The sequence below is a fragment of the Cherax quadricarinatus genome, chromosome 7, assembly GCF_038502225.1.
Source record: "Cherax quadricarinatus isolate ZL_2023a chromosome 7, ASM3850222v1, whole genome shotgun sequence".
Taxonomy (NCBI): Eukaryota; Metazoa; Arthropoda; class Malacostraca; order Decapoda; family Parastacidae; genus Cherax; species Cherax quadricarinatus.
Window position 1 is genome coordinate 55,301,720 of NC_091298.1, and position 19,573 is coordinate 55,321,292.

Consider the following 19,573-nt stretch of genomic DNA (forward strand, 5'->3'; position numbering starts at 1 on the left):
GTAGGAAACAATTGCTCCCAGCAATTTTGTGTACAGGTAATCCTCAGATAAAGACATGCCTTCCATAAATGCTTTTTCTACATCAAACATCTTATATGAGAATTCATTTTTCCATAGAATCCCTTTGTGTAACTGGAAATGTATAGACCTTGTCATGCTTTTAAGGCAGAACTTACAATCTTTGCTTATAAGGCAACATTTGTTTTATCAAACAAGCTCAGTGTAAATTTATCATTACAATAATCCATGAAAATCAGTGAATACCAAAAAGCTTAATTATTATATTTCATTCATGTTCAATATTTCTAATTAAATTAAATTTGGCCTAAGATAGGTTATAAAGGAATAATCTCAGTAATGTTAATTTTAGGCAAGGATGCCAAATAAGTTTTGGAGGCAAAATAAAAACATATGTACAGTGAAACCATGGTTTTAACTACATTTTTATTTGCTAACTTTAGTCTTCTGTGGAAGGTCACTAGCAAAAAAAAAATGTCTTTTCATGGAGTGCAAGGAGGAGCATCGCTTTCATCACTGCCCATTTTACCTTGGTACATGACCTCTAAATTGAAAAATTAACCATCACTGATTTCTTTCAAGATGTACTCACATGATCTCCCATGCCAGCATTTAAAGAGATGCCATATGGTCAAAACTAACAGAATGATGAGTCAAACTAGCAGTGGAAAATGACTTTCTATCAGTATCACCGTAATTGCTTTAAAGATTATTTTCATAAGGGTAACCCAGAGAAAACAACTTCAGGTATGAGAAGTGGATTGCAACCATGTTCAGAAAAAAAATATTTTGAAGTGAGTCCTTTGATTATTTTTCACTTTAAAGGTTGTGTATCAAGGTAAAAGAAAATAAGAAGTTGGCACCATTCTCTACAACTATGAAGTGCTGTCAGTAGTTTCTACACTCTTCAAAAATAAAAAAAAAAATTGCTAGTGACCTCTTCCATGAAAGCCCCAAAATGAAGAGTAAACAGGTTTCACTGTAGTTTTCAGATGCATACTTGTGCCCCAGGTTAAATGAATAATCTGTATGTCAATCTTTGCTAAAAAGAAACAAAAAATCTAAAGTTATTTAAGGCAGGATTTTGCAAGTATTTACATTGATCTCTCTCAAGCTTCAATGGTTCAGAGTTATGACTCCTGTCACCTCACTATTTTTTTTTTTATCCTTTTACCTGCCACCTTACTCAAGGTATTCCTTCACATTTTATATATTGATCATTTCTATCTAAATTTATGTTCCATGATTTAACAATAGACTTAGATGATAAATTCTGTAATTCATCCTTTACCTGGGGAATGCAGACATTCAGTACAGCATTTATTCTAGAGTACCATGTATCAAACATAGGATGAATATATATACAGTACTGATCCACCTTAGGCATCTGAATGATGAGCTGTGTGCTTGTTTAGTACTTAAATGTATTAAGATTATGCTATCATACTACAGGATTTTGAAAAAAATTAAAATAAAAATTGTTATGACTACAAACTGTGACTTCAATTGGATTTTTGTATTTATTATTACATTATAGCATTATAAAAGGTAGGAAAAAATATCAGCAAATTTCGGCATTAACATATCCTTTCCACTTTTGTGAGACTATACACCTTGATTTACCCATTTACATATTCTTCACAGTAATATCACTATTTATTTTTTCAAGAAACCAGCCATCTCCCATCATGGTAGGGTGACTCAAAAAGGAAGAAACACTTTCACCATCACTGTTTTACCAGAAGGATGCCAATACTACAGCTCAGAACTGCAAATATCCCCACCCCTCCTTCAGAGTGCAGGTACTGTACCCACCTCTATGACTCAAGTTCGGCTAACCAATTTCCCTGAATCCCTTCATAAATGTTACCTTGCTCACACTCCAACAGCACATCAAGTCATAAAAACCACTTGTCTGCACTCACTTTTATCTAATATGCTCACTCACAAACACTTAAGATAGAAGTGCTTGGAGGCAAGTGGTTTTTATGACTTGATGTGCTGTTGGAGTGTTGGCAAGGTAATATTTACGAAGGAATTCAAGGAAACTGATTAGCCAAACTTGAGTCCTGGAGGTGGGAAGTACAGTGCCTGCACTCTGAAGGAGGGGTGGGGATATTTGCAGTTTTGAACTGGAGGGTTCATATGCTAATATTTATGGAGGGATTCAGGGAAACTAGTTTTCCATACTTGAGTCCCAGAGGTGGGCAGTATAGTGAATTAGCTCTGAAGGAGGAGTTGAGATATTGCAGTTTGGAGGATCATTTGAATTGTAATGTTAGTACTGTACACTTCTGGCAAGGCAGATATTGAATGAATGATGGTGAATGGTTCTTGTTTGTGAGTTGCCCTATGTTTGTGGGGGATAGCAGCTGGGGTTAAAAATAACCATTAATTAGGTTAAAAAAAAAAATTAACCAAACTGAGCCATAGGTTGATGATTAATTACTAGGAGAAACAAATCTTACAAATTAGGATGGGTTTGTCACTGCTAAATAAAAAGTATAGTACAGTATAAAAAAATAAATTATGTATATATAGAGCAATTAATGGTATCTTAAAAACAATTTAATTGTTAATCACTTCCATATGCAATACTATACAATTTTTCACTAACCATTAAGGATAAGTAATGTAATTATTTTTTTTACCTGGGAAATAAAGACATTAATAAACATGTACTGTATTTGTCTTCTAAATTACTGTACTGTATATGATGAACATTTCATTAGTCACATACGTACTAGGTATTGTGCTGTATGAATTCTCCGTCTCATACTTAACTGTACATTGGTAATGAGGATTCGTGATTTTGAAATTATAGACATATTTATGACCATGATAAGTACATACAAAATTCCAAAAGCAGAAATTTGAATATAATAGTGCTGTATGAAAAGTAAATTTAACCCTTTCACTATCCAGACACCTGAAATTAATATTGCTCTCATGTTCACTAAAAAAAATCAATCTTCTGCAATGGTAGAGAATCTCTTTCTAAAGATAATGACACCAAAAGTATGAAATTTTATAGAAAATTTATGGAATTACACAGGCACAAAGTTAGCATTCTCGGCACAGTTTATGCATCATCTATTTTGCCCACTTTGAGTCCATTGTTTTATTTTTAAATTGCCCTCAGTCACATTTTGCTTACAGGTACATAAATGGTGATAACTTCTCTTAAATACTGTCCATCTAGTTTTCAGCTACTAAAATTATTCATGAAAGTGGCCAATTTTTATAAAACTAAAATTATTTTTTTGCTATTTATTCACAGGGGTTCCGCCTAACCCGAAGAATGAAGGAACACCAGAAGTCAAAGAATCACCCAAGGGTCTTCAAATTTGGCGAGAAGCAGTAAGCAAATCAGAGACTGCTGCTCAGCTAGCAATGTGTACATACATGTTGGAAACAGCAGTTGCCTGGGATAAAAGTATTATGAAAGCTGTAAGTATTTACAGTCTTTTGTTTTGTTTGTCAGTAATTGTTAATTTTTTATGTTTATATAATTTCAACAGTATCTTGTTAATATTGCATGAAACTGCTAATAAATTGGAACATCAAGATTGTGCAATACTGTACTAGAATAATTATCACAATATATGCAGTTTGGAGGGATATGTTGTGTATCTTTATATGTATATGCTTCTAAACTGTTGTGTTCTGAGCACCTCTGCAAAAACAGTGATTATGTGTGAGTGAGGTGAAAGTGTTGAATGATGATGAAAGTATTTTCTTTTTGGGGATTTTCTTTCTTTTTGGGTCACCCTGCCTCGGTGGGAGACGGCCGACTTGTTAAAAAAAAAAAATGCAGACACTGGGTAAATAAAGTTCTTTAATACATATTGGTTTTTCTTCCTTTACTCCTCTTAAATATCATGTACAGTACAGTACTGTACATGTTAACTCAGTTACTTAAAAATATAAAGACTATTGACTTAAAATAATTGTATATACTGTTAGCAGTTCTCCTCTACATGGTTAATAGAATATTCATAGGAGAAAATTTTTAAAGATTTCTATAACATCTACCATTCTTTAAATGTGAAAAAAATATTCACATAATGTCAATAACTAGGTACTGTTCATAAAAAATATCAATATTTTTTTTACAGTTATGACTACCACTCCTAAGCATAATAATCATTTTAAAATTTACTTTGGTTCTTTTGGCTGGACAGTATTGCCAATTCTGCCATAGTGGCGATCACGAGGAGAAGCTGCTTTTGTGTGATGGCTGTGACAAGGGTTATCACACTCACTGCTTCAAGCCACCCATGAATAACATTCCTGATGGTGACTGGTAAGTTCACTCCTGGGGGTTTACAGATTATAATTTGTAACTTCTTCTAAGCTTATCCTTCAAAGAGAAAAGAGGTAACCTGATCCTGGTAAAATCCTCTTTGATTCAGATACAATAATAATATTTAAGGTGCATCCTATTAGTTTAGTGGCATATTATGTCATTTGTCTTGACTTGATCCATCTTCAGCCTTACACCACCTTGAGTCAACCATGATAATTTACTCATTTTGTTGACTTAATCAGTATATCCTTATTCTTTTCTCAGTTTATGATCTTAAATTTTATACTTATGTTATTTTATTATATATACACCTACCATCCGACTTATGACCGAGTTCGGTTCCGAGAAACCGGTCGTAAGTCGAACTTTACTACTGAATATCAACAAAACATTTTTGTAATGACTTTATTTTATTGTTTTATTTTGGTATTTCATGTTTTACTTTACTTTCTATGTTGTTAGTATTGTATTTTATACTGTAAGGTTTAGGATAAACACTGTGTACAACACAAATAGTTGTTTATTTCCCAGAAATTTGGCATAAAAAACACGGTCGTAAGTCGAGTGGTCGTAAGTCGAGCAGGTCGTAAGTCGGATGGTAGGTGTACTTTTTTTTGTGACCCTTATGGAGGGCAGTCCAATGGAATATGCTATGCCTATTTTATACCTTATACTGACTGGTCTGTAGATCAGGACTTTCTGCCTGTCCTGCTTTAATTGTGGAGCAGTATCATATTCGCCATCCTTTGTTTATCAGACACTTCACACATCATTAATTTGTGAACAATCTTTGAGTGATTTGCACAGTTGAATGTGGTTTGTCTTCCCTTCTATATCTGGTACTCAGTCTTGCTCATTTGTAAACATACTGTTAAATGGTAGTGAAGATATAGAGTAAAGAACCTTTTTGTTTATAAAATGTTTTGCCTATTGGGTGCTTAATGAAATGCTTAATAATCCCCAAGTAGGTGAAAATTGGTTTAATATAATAATAATATATTAACCCTTTGACCGTTTCAGGCCCCTCTCTGAAACTGTCATTCTATGTCGCTCAATTTTTGAAAAAAAAAAAAATTATTTTTTCTTATGAAATGATAGAGAATCTTTTCCCGATGGTAATGACACCAAAAGTTCGAAATTTGGTCGAAAACTCGTGGAATTATGCTCCCGCGAAGTTAGCGGTCTCGGCGACATATGCGTATCGGCGATTTCGCCGACTTTGAGCCGAATTTTCAGCCAATTCCATTGTTCCAGTTGACCAAACTCATAGCTATTTCTTTAGAACTCCATTTTATCTATCAGCTGAGTACAAGAAACCTCCCTTTTACTAATTTGGACTACCCAATATGGTGGTCAGAAATTGGCAATTTGGCCAATTTCACACAAAATAAAAAAAAAAAGCCAATTTCAAAATAGGGTCCAGAATAAACAAGGTAGACATTCATGGCACTAAAATAACATATGCTCTGTTCATTAGTCACATCTCTAGGCCCCTCTTATATTATTATTGCTTTCTATTTTGATTTTTTATTCATACAAAAAAATACAAAATTTACTGTTATGCAGACGACTGCATTATTGTAAAAATGGTATAAATAATATCAGTGCACTAGTGAAAGAATATTAGACTCCCCAGTTGACGTGTATTGGACGTGTGGTGTGATTTATGTACTCTTGAACATTGGTAAAAGTCGAACATTTCCGCTACTTTGAGCTCAGTTTCAAGGTCGTTTTCATCGTAAAAGTAATGAAAATCATCTCTATTTCTGTAATATGTTTTCCATTTTATCACCTAAGACCATGAAAACGCGAATACAACGATAAATACTATACGAAAATACACCTCAAAGTCGGCGTTTTATTCCAAAAAAACGATCAGTTTTTTTTTTCTCATTACGCAATGTGTGCTGCAGGATTTTTTTTATGTGGTGCACACTGACCACACAGACCCATTCTCTCACATGTGGGCCTACCAGCTTTCTCCCACTTGATTTGAAGCCGCTAGAATTATTGAGTATATATACGTCAGAAACATTGGCTCGTAAGACGTATTTATACGTCGAAAACAGTCAAAGGGTTAATATCTTTATTTACTACAAGTACATGTACAAGGTATACAGGTCTAGCTGACATCAAAGACATACTACTACAGTGGACCCCCGGTTTACGATATTATTTCATTCCAGAAGTATGTTCAGGTGCCAGTACTGACCGAATTTGTTCCCATAAGGAATATTGCGAATTAGATTAGTCCATTTCAGACCCCCAAACATACACATACAAACGCACTTACATAAATACACTTACATAATTGGTCGCATTGGGAGCTGATCGTAAACCGGGGGTCCACTGTATATAGAAAGCCCCTTGTTATGCAGAGCATTTCTGGCAAATTAGGTCAGTTTTGTCCCAGGATGCGACCCACACCAGCCGACCAACACCTAGGTTCCCATTTTACTGATGGGGAACATAGACAACCGGTGTAAAGAAACACGCCCAGTGTTTCTACCCTCGCTGGGAATTGAAGCCAGACCCTCGCCATGTGAAGCAAGAGCTTTAGCCACCAGATCACGGGGCATGTTCTTTTCTCTAAGAGTTTTTCTACTACCAGTTGTCAGCACAAAGCCTTTATTCCATACACTATAGGATCATATGTTGAAACCATTTCATTCTTCCCTATCATTTCCTGTATTCCACCTTCTTTTCTCATTTTTACTACATATATAATCCTTTATTGTATTTCTTTTTATAATGCAGCTGTACCATACCATTGAGTTCTTAACCATGACTGGTCTCTCTCTAAAACTTTTTTGTGTTTTCTTCTCCACCCACAGCTAATCATTTCTGTTCTGTGTCATTAAGTTCTTTTACACATTTCTGTGTGATGCTTCACATTTACACGTTTTCCTTGCCACTCGTTCTGACGTGTTTGTTTTCATGATCCACCACAGGAATCTTGTTACAGGTCTGTATTATTGGTTTCTAATTTATCATATGAGGTAATCTTATGCAACATGTGCTTATTAATTACTGTTCTGTTTCAGGTATTGTTATGAATGCGTGAACAAGTTCAGTGACAGTTCACAGCGGCACTGCCTAGTGTGTGGAGGGACTGAGGGTCGTACTCTGGTTCATTGCTCTGTGTGTCCCCGAGCATATCACACAGGTTGCATAACCCCTAACCTAGCCAAGGTCTGTACTAACCTGTTTTTAGATTTGGTTTTTTGTAAAACACAAATACAGAAGGCCCTGCTTTACAGTGCTTCACTTTGCGGTGCTATACTAATGCATCCGTTCTCAGTTATACCCATTGTTCATTTATTCAGACTTCCTACAATAAATATATTCACCGCTCACTATAAGTTAAGGATGAAAATATTTTAAGGTAAGTAATGTGTTCTAGGTAGTATGTTGGTAGACAGCAACTGCCTAGAGAGGTACTATTTTCCTGCCAAGTGAGTGTGAAATGGAAACCTATAATTGTTTTACATGATGGTAGGATTGCTGGTGTCTTTTTTCTGTCTCATAAACATGCAAGATTTCAAGTACATCTTGCTACTTCTACTTACACTTAGGTCACACTACACATACATGTACAAGCATATATATATACATACCCCTCTGGGTTTTCTTCTATTTTCTTTCTAGTTCTTGTTCTTGTATATTTCCTCTTATCTCCATGGGGAAGTGGAACAGAATTCTTCCTCCGTAAGCCATGCGTGTCGTAAGAGGCGACTAAAATGCCGGGAGCAAGGGGCTAGTAACCCCTTCTCCTGTATATACAGTGGACCCCCGCATAACGCTATTAATCCGTTCCTGAGAGCTCAATGTTATGCGAAATTATCGTTATGCGAATTAATTTTCCCCATAAGAAATAATGGAAATCAAATTAATCCGTGCAAGACACCCAAAAGTATGAAAAAAAAAAAAATTACCACATGAAATATTAATTTTAATACACACAAACTTAAGAAAACATGCACAGTTACATGACACTTACCTTTATTGAAGATGTGGTGATGAGTGATGGGATGAGAGGAGGGGAGAGTGGATGGTTTTAGTGTTTAGAAGGGGAATCCCCTTACATTAGGACTTGAGGTGTCAAGTCCTTTTCCGGGGTTGCTTCCCTTCTTTTAATGCCACTAGGACCAGCTTCAGAGTCACTGGACTTCTGTCGCACAACATATCTGTCCATAGTGGCCTGTACGTCTCGTTCCTTTATGACTTTCCTAAAGTGTTTCACAACAGTGTCAGTGTAATAGTCACCAGCACGGCTTGCAATAGCTGTCTGAGGGTGATTTTCATCCATGAAGGTTTGCACTTCAAGCCACTTTGCACAGATTTCCTTAATCTTTGAAGTAGGCAACTTCTTCAATTTCTCTCTCCCTCCTCCAAAGCAATTTCCTCAGGTGTGGCCTCTTGCTGTTGAAGTTGATCTAGCAGCTCATCAGTGGTTAGTTCTTCATTGTCCTCCTCCACCACCTCTTCCACATCCTCCCCACTAACCTCCAACCCCAAGGACTTCCCCAATGCTACAATTGATTCCTCAACTGGCATAGGATTCTCAGGGTTAGCCTCAAATCCTTCAGAATCCCTTTGGTCTACACATTCTGGCCACAGTTTCTTCCAAGCAGAGTTCAAGGTCCTCTTAGTCACTCCCTCCCAAGCCTTACCTATAAGGTTTACACAATTGAGGATATTAAAGTGCTCTCTCCAAAACTCTCTTAGTCAATTGAGTTTCTGAGGTCACTACAAAGCACCTTTCAAACAGAGCTTTTGTGTACAGTTTTTTGAAGTTTGCAATAACCTGCTGGTTCATGGGCTGCAGGAGAGGAGTGGTATTAGGAGGCAAAAACTTAACCTTAATGAAGCTCATGTCCCCACAAAGTCGCTCTGCCAAGTCTGTAGGATGACCAGGTGCATTGTCTAACACCAGGGGGCACTTAAGGTCTAATTTCTTTTCAGTTAGGTAAATTTTCACAGTGGGGGCAAATGCTTGGTGTAACCAGTCATAGAAAAAGTCCCTAGTGACCCATGCCTTATTGTTTGCCCTCCACAGCACACACAAATTAGCCTTGAGGATATTCTTTTGCCTGAACGCTCTGGGAGTTTCAGAGTGATACACTAATAAAGGCTTCACTTTGCAATCACCACTAGCATTGGCACACATGAGAAGAGTAAGCCTGTCTTTCATAGGCTTATGTCCTGGGAGTGCCTTTTCCTTCTGAGTAATGTAGGTCCTGCTTGGCATTTTCTTCCAAAACAGGCCTGTTTCGTCACAATTAAACACTTGTTCAGGTTTCAGTCCTTCACTGTCTATGTACTCCTTGAATTCATGTGCATATTTTTCAGCTGCTTTTTGGTCCGAACTGGCAGCCTCACCATTCCTTATCACACTATGTATGCCACTATGCCTCTTAAATCTCTTAAACCAACCTTTGCTGGCCTTAAATTCACTCGCATAACTACTAGTTGCAGGCATTTTTCAAATTAAATCCTCGTGCAACTTCCTAGTCTTTTCACTTATGATCGCTTGAGAGATGCTATCGCCTGCTATCTGTTTTTCGTTTATCCACACCAATAACAGTCTCTCAACATCTTCTATCACTTGCGATCTCTGTTTCGAAAGCACAGTTAAACCTTTGGCAAGAACAGCTTCCTTGATTGCCGTTCTCTTGGACACAATAGAAGCAATGGTTGATTGGGGTTTACTATACAACCTGGCCAGCTCGGAGACACACACTCCACTTTCATACTTAGCAATGATCTCTTTCTTCATCTCCATAGTAATTCTCACCCTTATTCCTGTAGGGTTGGCTCTAGAAGCTTCCTTGGGGCCCATGGTCACTTACTTTTCAGGTGAAATCACCATAAAAAGGCTGTAATAATACGAAATGTTCCGATTGTATGCTTGAATGTTACTGCGGAGGCTGGCTTGTAAACAGTGCCACTGGCAGAACAAGTGAGGCTGGCTCAGGTCGCATGGACGTGTCTCGGACGAATCACGTTGAGCGAATTTTTTAGCACTATGCGAGGCAAAATTTTAGCGATAAAATGTATCACTATGCGGATTTAACAATATGCAATGCCAACGTTATGCGGGGGTCCACTGTATTACTAAATTTGAAAGGAGAAACTTTCATTTTTCCTTTTGGGCCACCCCACCTCGGTGGGATACGGCTGGCAGGTTGAAAGGAAAAAGAAATACAGAATGACCTGCTTTACAGTGCTTCACTTTACAGTGTTACACTAATGCATCCGTTTTCAGTTATACCCATTCTTCATTTATTCAGACTTCCTACAATAAATATATTCACCACTCACTATAAGTTAAGGATGAAAATATTTTAAGGTAAGTAATGTGTTCTAGGTAGTATGTTGGTAGGGAGGTAGCCTAGAGAGGTACTATTTTCCTGCCAAGTGAGTGTGAAATGGAAACCTATAATTGTTTTACATGGTGATAGGATAGCTGGTGTCTTTTTTCTGTCTCATAAACCCATGGGATAATAGGTATATCTTGCTCCTTCTACTTACACATGGGTCACAGTACACATGCATGTACATGCATATAAGTATATTTACACACCCATCTGGGCTTTCTTCTATTTTCTTAAAAGTTCTTGTTCTTTATTTCCTCATCTCCTTGGGAAAGTGGAAAAGAATTCTTCTTCCACAAGCCATGCATGCCGTAAGAGGCGACTAAAATGCCGGGAGCAAGGGGCTAGTAACCCTCTTCTGTATAAATTACTAAATTTCAAAAGAAAAACTTATATTTTTCTTTTGAAAGTCGCCCTGCCTTGGTGGGATACAGTCAGTTTTTTGAAAAAAAAAAAAAAAGAAGTAATGTGTGTACTGTATATGTATTTTTTAGGCCTAGCTCTATTGCTCACTTAACATATGATAGTATAAACATGTTATCTGGCTTTTATATGCATTTGAAAGTGAAAAAAGGCCATGTTTCACTTTACAGTGATATTCTCTTTATAGCAGTATCCTGGAACCTAACCTGCTGTATGAGCGGGGCCTGCCCATATACCATTGGGTCTTTTGTTTTAAGTGTAAAGTGTTCTGTCGTATGTCTGTATTTTCCTGTTTGTAATTATGTATCCCTGAAAGGGGATACGCAATTGCAAGTGTAATTCCTTTTTCTTTCAAGATTTCCATGATTAATTTGAGAATATCTTTTCTAATTGATTTCAAACACTCATCACTGGTATATCATATCTAGAGGAAAGCTTAGATTGTTACTGATTGTTACTTGGGTTCCTAGTGATGATTTGAGAATGCCTACTCGGACTGGCTTGAAAACTTTCAATACAGGTGTATCTTGCTTATACCAAGGAATGGATTGTTATTGAACCTGTGTAGATGCTAATTTGCCAATGTTGTTAATTTTTTCTGTGTGGTAACTTGAAAATGCCTCTTATGAGCAGTTTCAAACTTTGATGATTGATGAACCTTGCTTAAAGGAAGTCAGTATAATTTTAGGTTGTATATGTGCAAATTTTCATTTCCTTTTAACACACTGGCCATCTCCAGTGAGGTAGGGTAACCCAGAAACAGTAATTAAAAAATTAGGATTATTGGTTGCCATGTGATAACTGAAGAATGTCTGACCTGTTTGAATTCAAATTTTGAATGCTGATTTGTCTTATTTGGAGGAATGTTTAGATTGTTTTTTCGTAGTACAGTGCCTTCACTTTAAAAGGAGGCATATGGTTCCTCATATTTGCATCACTTTACCTCATTGGGAGATGGCCAGTGTTAAAAAATGATATAATCTAATAAGATTCACCTTCATTCACTAACAGGTACCACGAAACAAATGGGTCTGTCCAGCTTGCACAAATAAAAGCCCAAGAGGAAGAAGAGGCAGAACAAAGAAGGTCAGTGAGAGTAACAACTCCTCTGTATCTGCAACCACAAATGTATCAACGGAAGTCATGGATACTCTTGATGACTCTCAAGGTGTTGTTTCTCCTGCCACTACATCCAAAAAGGAGCGTGTCAATAAAAAGGTTAGAAACTAATCTGTAATGTTTTCATGGAGGGAGAGGGAGGGGGCAATACTGTACACAAACCTGCAGTAACACTTAAAGGAATTGATAGGTAAGACAGGAATAAGCTGTTTGAGGAGCAGGAAGCAGATACCCGGAAACACGGATGGTAGTTTAGGACATGTAAGCTACAGGGATCTTGGAACATATTTCTTTAGTCTCAGGATGGTCAGGAAATGGAAAGGCCTGACAAAGAAGGGGTACATTGTTTTAAGAATAATTACAATAGGGCTAGAAACAAATAAATCTAGTAAGTGGCACATTGAGAGGCAGGGCCATGAGCTAAAACATGACTCTTACAACCACATATAGATGAGTACAAAGGGAGTGATGCAATTGTCTCAGAAAATTCAAATAATAGTAATTATTTTTATTATCATAGAAAGTTATTATTGTACATGTGACGCTGATAAAATTATGAATATTCTAGATCTGACCCTGTGTGGTGTGAGATCTTGCTAATTATAGTTTCATAAATACTACATTTGAACATTCCAGTTAGTAATTGATGAGAATATACATTTTTTTTTTTCATCAAACCGGCCATATCCCACCAAGGGAGGGTGACCTAAAAAGAAAAATGAAAGTTTTTTTTTTTAACTTTAGTAATGTATACAGGAGAAGGGGTTACTAGCCCTTTGCTCCCGGCATTTTAGCCGCCTCTTACGGCACGCATTTTCCATTCCACTTCCTCATGGAGATAAGAGGAAATAAACCAGAACAAAAACTAGTAAGAAAATAGAACAAAGCCCAGAGGGGTGTGTGTATATATACACACACCCCTCTGGGTTTTGTTCTGTTTTTTTACTGGTTTTTGTTCTGGTTTATTTCCTCTTATATTTCCTCGTATATATACGCTTGTACATGCAAGTGTAGTGTGACCTAAGTGTAAGTAGAGGTAACAAGACGTACCTGAAATCTTGCACGTTTATGAGACAGAAAAAATACACCAGCAATCCCACCATCATGTAAAACAATTACAGGCTACCGTTTTACACTCACTTGTTAGGGCGGTAGTACCTCCCTGGGTGGTTGCTTTCTACCAACCTGCTACCTAGGGAGAATCTACATATGATATATTAAATATATTGTAGTCATACTATACATGTAGTTTACTGTACTACAGTATTAAAGAAAGATGAATAATTTAGTTAATAGCATTTTCTCTCATTTGAGTTTCTGCGTGCACATAAGCGTCCAAATTATGAAAATAAGAATTTGAAAAAATATTCAGACTTAAGGTACATTTATTGATATTCATAATTCTTACTCTTACTTTGAAATTTCCAGACTTTGGAATCGCCATTGCCGAATTCTGAATTTATACAAATTTAGGATAATTCTGAATATAAGATAGTTTGCTGTATTATTTTTAGTTAAATACAGTAATTGACTGCTTAGTGACAGGTTTGTGTTCCAGAGAAAAGCAGTTCTAAGCAAAGTTTACTTCTACTTCTCTTGCATTTACACAAGCATCTCAGTACTGTTCCCTGGCTGATCACTTATCTCATTTCCTTCAGGGTTCTTATGAGTGGAAATTTCACTAAAAGGTCTTCATTTCTCTGATGGACTATTTGTTTATCATTAATTAACCCTTTGAGGGTTGAGACCCCTGCTCACTAACTTCCTCCCAGGGTTGAAGAATTTAAAAACTAATTATTTTTTCTTATGAAATGATAGAAAATCTTTTTCCATAGGTAATGAAACCAAAAGCATGAAATTTGATGGGAACTTACGGAATTATGCTCTTGCGAAGTTAGTGGTCTTGGTGATATTTACACATCTGCTATTTCACCAGTTTGAGCCCTATTTTGGGTCAATTCCCTTGTTCCAGTTGACCAAACTCATGGCTGTTTAGCTAAAGCTCCTTTTATTCTATCAACTGAGTACAAGAAACTGCCCATTTACCTATTCAGCTACCCAATAAAGTGATCAGAAATTACTAATTTGGCCAGTTTCACACAATATTCAAGAAAGGCCAATTTCAAAACAGGATCCAGAATAAATAATGTAGACATTCCTGGCACTAAAATAACATTTTCTCTGTTCATTAGTCATGTCTCCAGGCCCCTCTTATATTATGCTTGCTTTTCATTTTGAATTTTTATTCACACAAAAAACAGAAGATTTACTGTTATTCAGACTGCATAATGGTAATATTTGTATAAATAATGTTAATGCATTTGTGAGTGCATATTAGACCAGCCACTTGATGTGTATTGGACATGTGGCATGTTTTGTTTACTCTTGAACATTTCTGCTACTTTGAGCTCAATTTCAAGCTACTTTTAGTCTGTAAACCATTCAAAAATCATCTCTATTTCTGTAATATATCTTCCGTTCTATCAGATGAGAACAAGAAACTGAGAATACAGCTGTAAAAAACATATGAAAATACACTGCAAAGTCACTGTTTTATACCAAAAACATGGCCAGTTTTTTTCTCATGCACTGTGTGCTGTAGGATTTTTTTTATACTGTGCACACTAACCACATAAACCCATTCTCTCATATGTAGTCCTACCAGCTTTCTCCCATAAGATTAGAAGTCACTAGAATTTTGGCGTATTATTACTGGACCAACCCTGATTTCAAAGTCATAATATTACGGGACTGACCCCGAGAGGGTTAGCATTCATCATAAGGTTGAGTCTCTCTCTCCATATTCTCAGAGTTGATGACTTCATGGACGTGCTGTGTCCCTCGACTGGCAGAATAAAAGTGCCCTTATCTCTTTCTGCTTATAATGGAAAATCACATTAATAAAATTAATAGAGAAATTCCTGTGCATATTATATCTTGTGGGTGTAAAGGACACCCTTTTTAAGATCAATATGGGTAAGGCAAGATGGGAGTATAATATGTTCTATCAAACTTATGACTGGAAAATTTGAGACAATTGCTCTCTTAACTTTCTAAATCTTCATTTAAATCTCCTTAGCCTCTTATTAACTTACACATTAGGGAGATTGGAGTCAGTATAACTAAAGTAGTTTACCTCTTTGTACTGAATTAACATACTTATAGGTTACCACCACTCAGTCTTATTCACACAACTTATCACTGCAAAATAGAAATAGGGAGCACAAGTAACACCTCCACCATGGATCCCATTCCACTGGGTATCCCAGCAAGTAGGTTAATCTGTGTAGACATAGAGCTCTGCTTCTCGGGAAGGCTGCCACCTAAATCTCTATTCCATCTCCTAGATATCATATATGGACCTAATACCCTCAACCCCATCCTTAGCTCTTATGGGAAAGTATCACCATCTGTAGCTTTAGGGGTGAAGATTGCATACTACAGCAAGGAAGTCTGAAATTAAAACACCTGGACACAACAGATATTGGAGAGTACAGTCCTAGTACATTCCATGTGACACTGGCTAACTTCAGAATAACATCTAATTCATGGATGGAAATAGCTGAAAGATATGTTGGCAGCATATGTTAAACGCAAATTGGAATATACAGCAGTAGTATTGTGTTTACTACTAAAAAAATGTGAACATATAAGAAAGAATCCAAAGACAAGTTAAGAAATGGTTGCCAGAGCTTAAAAGCATGAGCTATGAGGAAAGGCTGAAGATATTGGATATACCATCTATGACTGATAGGAAGAAGAGAAGAGACAAGATAACCACATACAAGATTGTAAACGATACAGCAAACAAGAGGCCATAACTAAACAAGTGAAGAGATGCTGAAAGGATGCTCGATAAGTTTTCTTTATAAACAGAGTGGTAGAAAATGGAATGTTTACAAGAGGAGGTAATAAGTAATACAACCACCAGAAACTTTAAAATATGTAATGACTAACTAAATATTGAAGACAAGACATAGTGTAGCAATAAATAGATAATTACACCTTTGCTTAAGACTGTAATTTCCCACTTAATGTGGCTGTACATCCACTGCCTTCTTTCTGCTCTAATGTCCAAACTTCACAGATGTTAGTTTGGGATGTGATCTATCTGCTGTGCAGATGCCTTCTGTCCCAGACCTCAGAGAGTGTCATTGTCCTGTTCTAAGTATGTTTATTTTCCACTCTTCATACTTGGCAAATAAGAGAAGCATATATAAAGTTATTTCTTTGCTTCTAATTTCTTTCAGTCCCTTCCAGTGCTCCTGGGTCTTTCAGGTGTCTGGCAACTTTGAATTGCCCTTAGGGCTGCATCACAGGTTCCAGAATTACTTTGCCTTCCACCTGCAGGACTCCAACTATCAGTTTCAGTGAGTGCCTTTTAAGACAGGACTGAATATTCGTGAGAGCTTGCCATCTGATCATTTGACTGTTAAAGATGAAGGACATTGAACTGTTTATCAGACAGTATTCTGATAAGTAATTTGCCTCCAAATTCGACATACCAGAGCCTGGTGATCTTCATATTACAACATGCAGTTTTTCTTCATAAGTGGGAGAAATCTTACTTCTGTTTCTCTGAGAAGGTTATATGGCTAGAGATTAAATTCAACTTTTGGGATCTTCACCTGTCTCTTCCTTCGGAGAAACAATTAGACATATTTCAAAACATACAGTCACTGTCAACCTTACAGTGGTTTAACTCATCGACAGATGGAGTCCATGCTAGGAACTTTGATCTTTGCAGCTTCTCTCCTCCCTCTGGGAGGGCTGCACTTCATCCCACTGATCAGATTGGTGAAATATATTTCCTCTTCTCACCTCAGGGATCGCCTGTTTCCTTCCCCGTCCTCCCTTCCAGAGACTCTTCACTGGTCGTCCCAGTCATGCAACCTGTGCAGGTATGTCTGATGACTTTTGTACCGCCCTCGAACAACATAATGACAGATGCTTTGATTCAGAGTTTGGGAGCAATGCTTAAAATGTCCACTTTCCTCCAGTCAGTGGCATCCTCATCAGGTGAATTTTCACATCATCTGGAGCTCGTTGAAAGCCATTCGCCATTCTCGTTGCCATGGTGAGGTGGAAACTTGAATTGCCATATTCCACTACAAGTGTAGTTGCAGGTAATACAGCAGATGGATTCTCTTTTTTTAAATATCCCTCTAATCTGGTTAATACTGACATTCTTAAGAAAGAATAACCAGAAAAAGAGATTTGGCTATGGGAAGCACATTGAGCATCTCAGTGTGCACTCCAAACCTCAAAAAAAAATTAGTAACGTGAATAATCATATTCACCAGGTTTCCATCACCAAAAATTTTGGAGAACTGAATTCTTCGAATAATGAACCCCACATATTTGAGGGGTCCAATTGTATTTCATAACCATAAACATATTTTTGAGAAACATAACTACACACAAAGTCATATGACTTTCATTTAGCTTTTCTTTTATTTACACAGCCAAATCAATACAAGTTCACAAATATATGTTTGAAGAACCTCTCCAGATTATAATAGCATGATCCTCAGACATCATGTTCACTAATTAATAATTAATGTAGAAATAAGGATCACTGCCTAAAGAAGCAATTTAAAATTGATGGGCTATCTAGTAATGCTTCACTATATCCAGTTAAAACTTTGACAGAATATTTACAACTATTGAAGGATTGACCTAAAGACCAGAAAACAATAAGGTCTTATTTGTTCTGTAGCTGGAAATGCAGCCATGGAAATCCTCTTTTATTAAGTCAACTACATAGCTCAAAATCTTGCCACTTGACATCTGATCTCATTCAGTTTAAGGTGGTGGTAAAATCTTTAGCCACCTTGGCCTTAGTTCCTTATATAAGAACATAAGAAAGAAGGAACACTGCAACAGGCCTACTGACCCATGCGGAGAAGGTCCATGTGTCCCCCCCGGATTAGCCCAATAACCCACCCAGTCTGGTCACTTAAACGCAAGGATGGAGCACTGCACCAGACTCAGCAGCACAAGCTAGTCAGGTCCAACTCACACCCACTCATGTATTTATCTAACCTATTTTTAAAACTACACGCTTTATCCTGAATAACTGTACTTGTGAGTTTGTTCCACTCATCCACAACTCTATTACTAAACCAGTGCTTTCCTATATCCTTCCTGAATCTTTATTTTTCCAACTTGAAACCATTGCTGCAAGTCCTGTCTTGGCTGGAAATTTTCAGCACGCTATTTACATCCCCTTTATTTATTCCTGTTTTCCATTTATATACCTCGATCATATCCCCCCTAATTCTACACCTTTCGAGAGTGCAGATTCAGGGCCCTCAGTCTATCCTCATAGGGAAGATTTCTGATACATGGGATCATCTTTGTCATCCTCCTCTGTACGTTTTCCAGAGCATTTATATCCATTCTGTAATACGGTGACCCGAACTGAGCAGTATAGTCTAAATGAGGCCTAACCAAGGATATATAGAGCTGAAGAACAACCTGAGGACTTCTATTATTTATACTTCTAGTTATGAAGCCAAGAATTCTGTTAGCTTTACTGCAAACACTAATGCACTGTTGTCTTGGTTTTAGATTACTGCTAACCAGAACTCCTAAATCCTTTTTGCAATCAGTAGTATTAAGATCTACATTATTTAGTTTATATGCTTATGGACATCCAACAGGTTTGTGTGAGTATGTTGGATAGAAGTGATTTGATATGCTGTTGGGGTGTGATCAGGATAACATTTACGAAGGAATTCAGGAAAACTGGTTAGACAGACTTAGAGTCCCTGAAGTGGGAAATACAGTACCTGCACTCTGAAGGAGGGGGTGTGGATGTTGCAGTTTGGAGGGTCATTGAACTGTGATGTCAGCATACTGCTGGCAAGGCAGTGATTGAATGAATAACAATGAAAGTGTTTCTCTCTGTTGAGTCATCCAACCTTGGTAGGAGATGGTTGGTGTATCAAGTTAAAAACTTACGAAAGCCTTATGCATTTATTTGCTTGACGCTTTAAACCCCTTGTGGATCATTATCGTTTGTAGTGGTGGGAGCTCGATCCTTCAGCCACTTCTTGCTAAACTGACTTGCTGCTTACTCTTGTAGTTGTTTTATAGAAGTCCTTACTTTCCTTGGTGATTCTACAGTTGCTAACATTTTTTACCACTGTTCCATATGTCATATTCCCAGTTTATTGTCAAAGGAATTAAAAAAAAATTGGAAAAGTTATCATGTTCTGTTGGAAATATTATATGTTGCAAAGTATGAATTAAGAAAGGAAAAGTAAAGCACAAACAGGATTTACTAGATTATCAGAAAAATTATAATGACAAAACAGTATTT

The 19,573-nt window shown here is 37.0% G+C and overlaps 1 protein-coding gene across 35 annotated transcripts in view; it reads left to right on the forward strand.

Annotated features, from left to right (window-relative positions):
• Positions 1–19,573, forward strand: part of LOC128686856 (bromodomain adjacent to zinc finger domain protein 2B) — a 709,144-nt gene that overhangs the window by 679,809 nt on the left and 9,762 nt on the right. For 30 of the 35 annotated variants that reach the window (XM_070082464.1, XM_070082479.1, XM_070082469.1 and 27 more), the window contains 5 exons: positions 3,299–3,468; positions 4,194–4,324; positions 7,372–7,519; positions 12,139–12,345; positions 17,073–17,147. In XM_070082464.1, the coding sequence (XP_069938565.1) occupies positions 3,299–3,468; positions 4,194–4,324; positions 7,372–7,519; positions 12,139–12,345; positions 17,073–17,147 (731 nt within the window). Of the gene's footprint in view, positions 1–3,298; positions 3,469–4,193; positions 4,325–7,371; positions 7,520–12,138; positions 12,346–17,072; positions 17,148–17,246; positions 17,373–19,573 lie in introns of those variants that run through there. The other 5 variants (XM_070082470.1, XM_070082496.1, XM_070082491.1 and 2 more) reach the window with 3 other exon arrangements.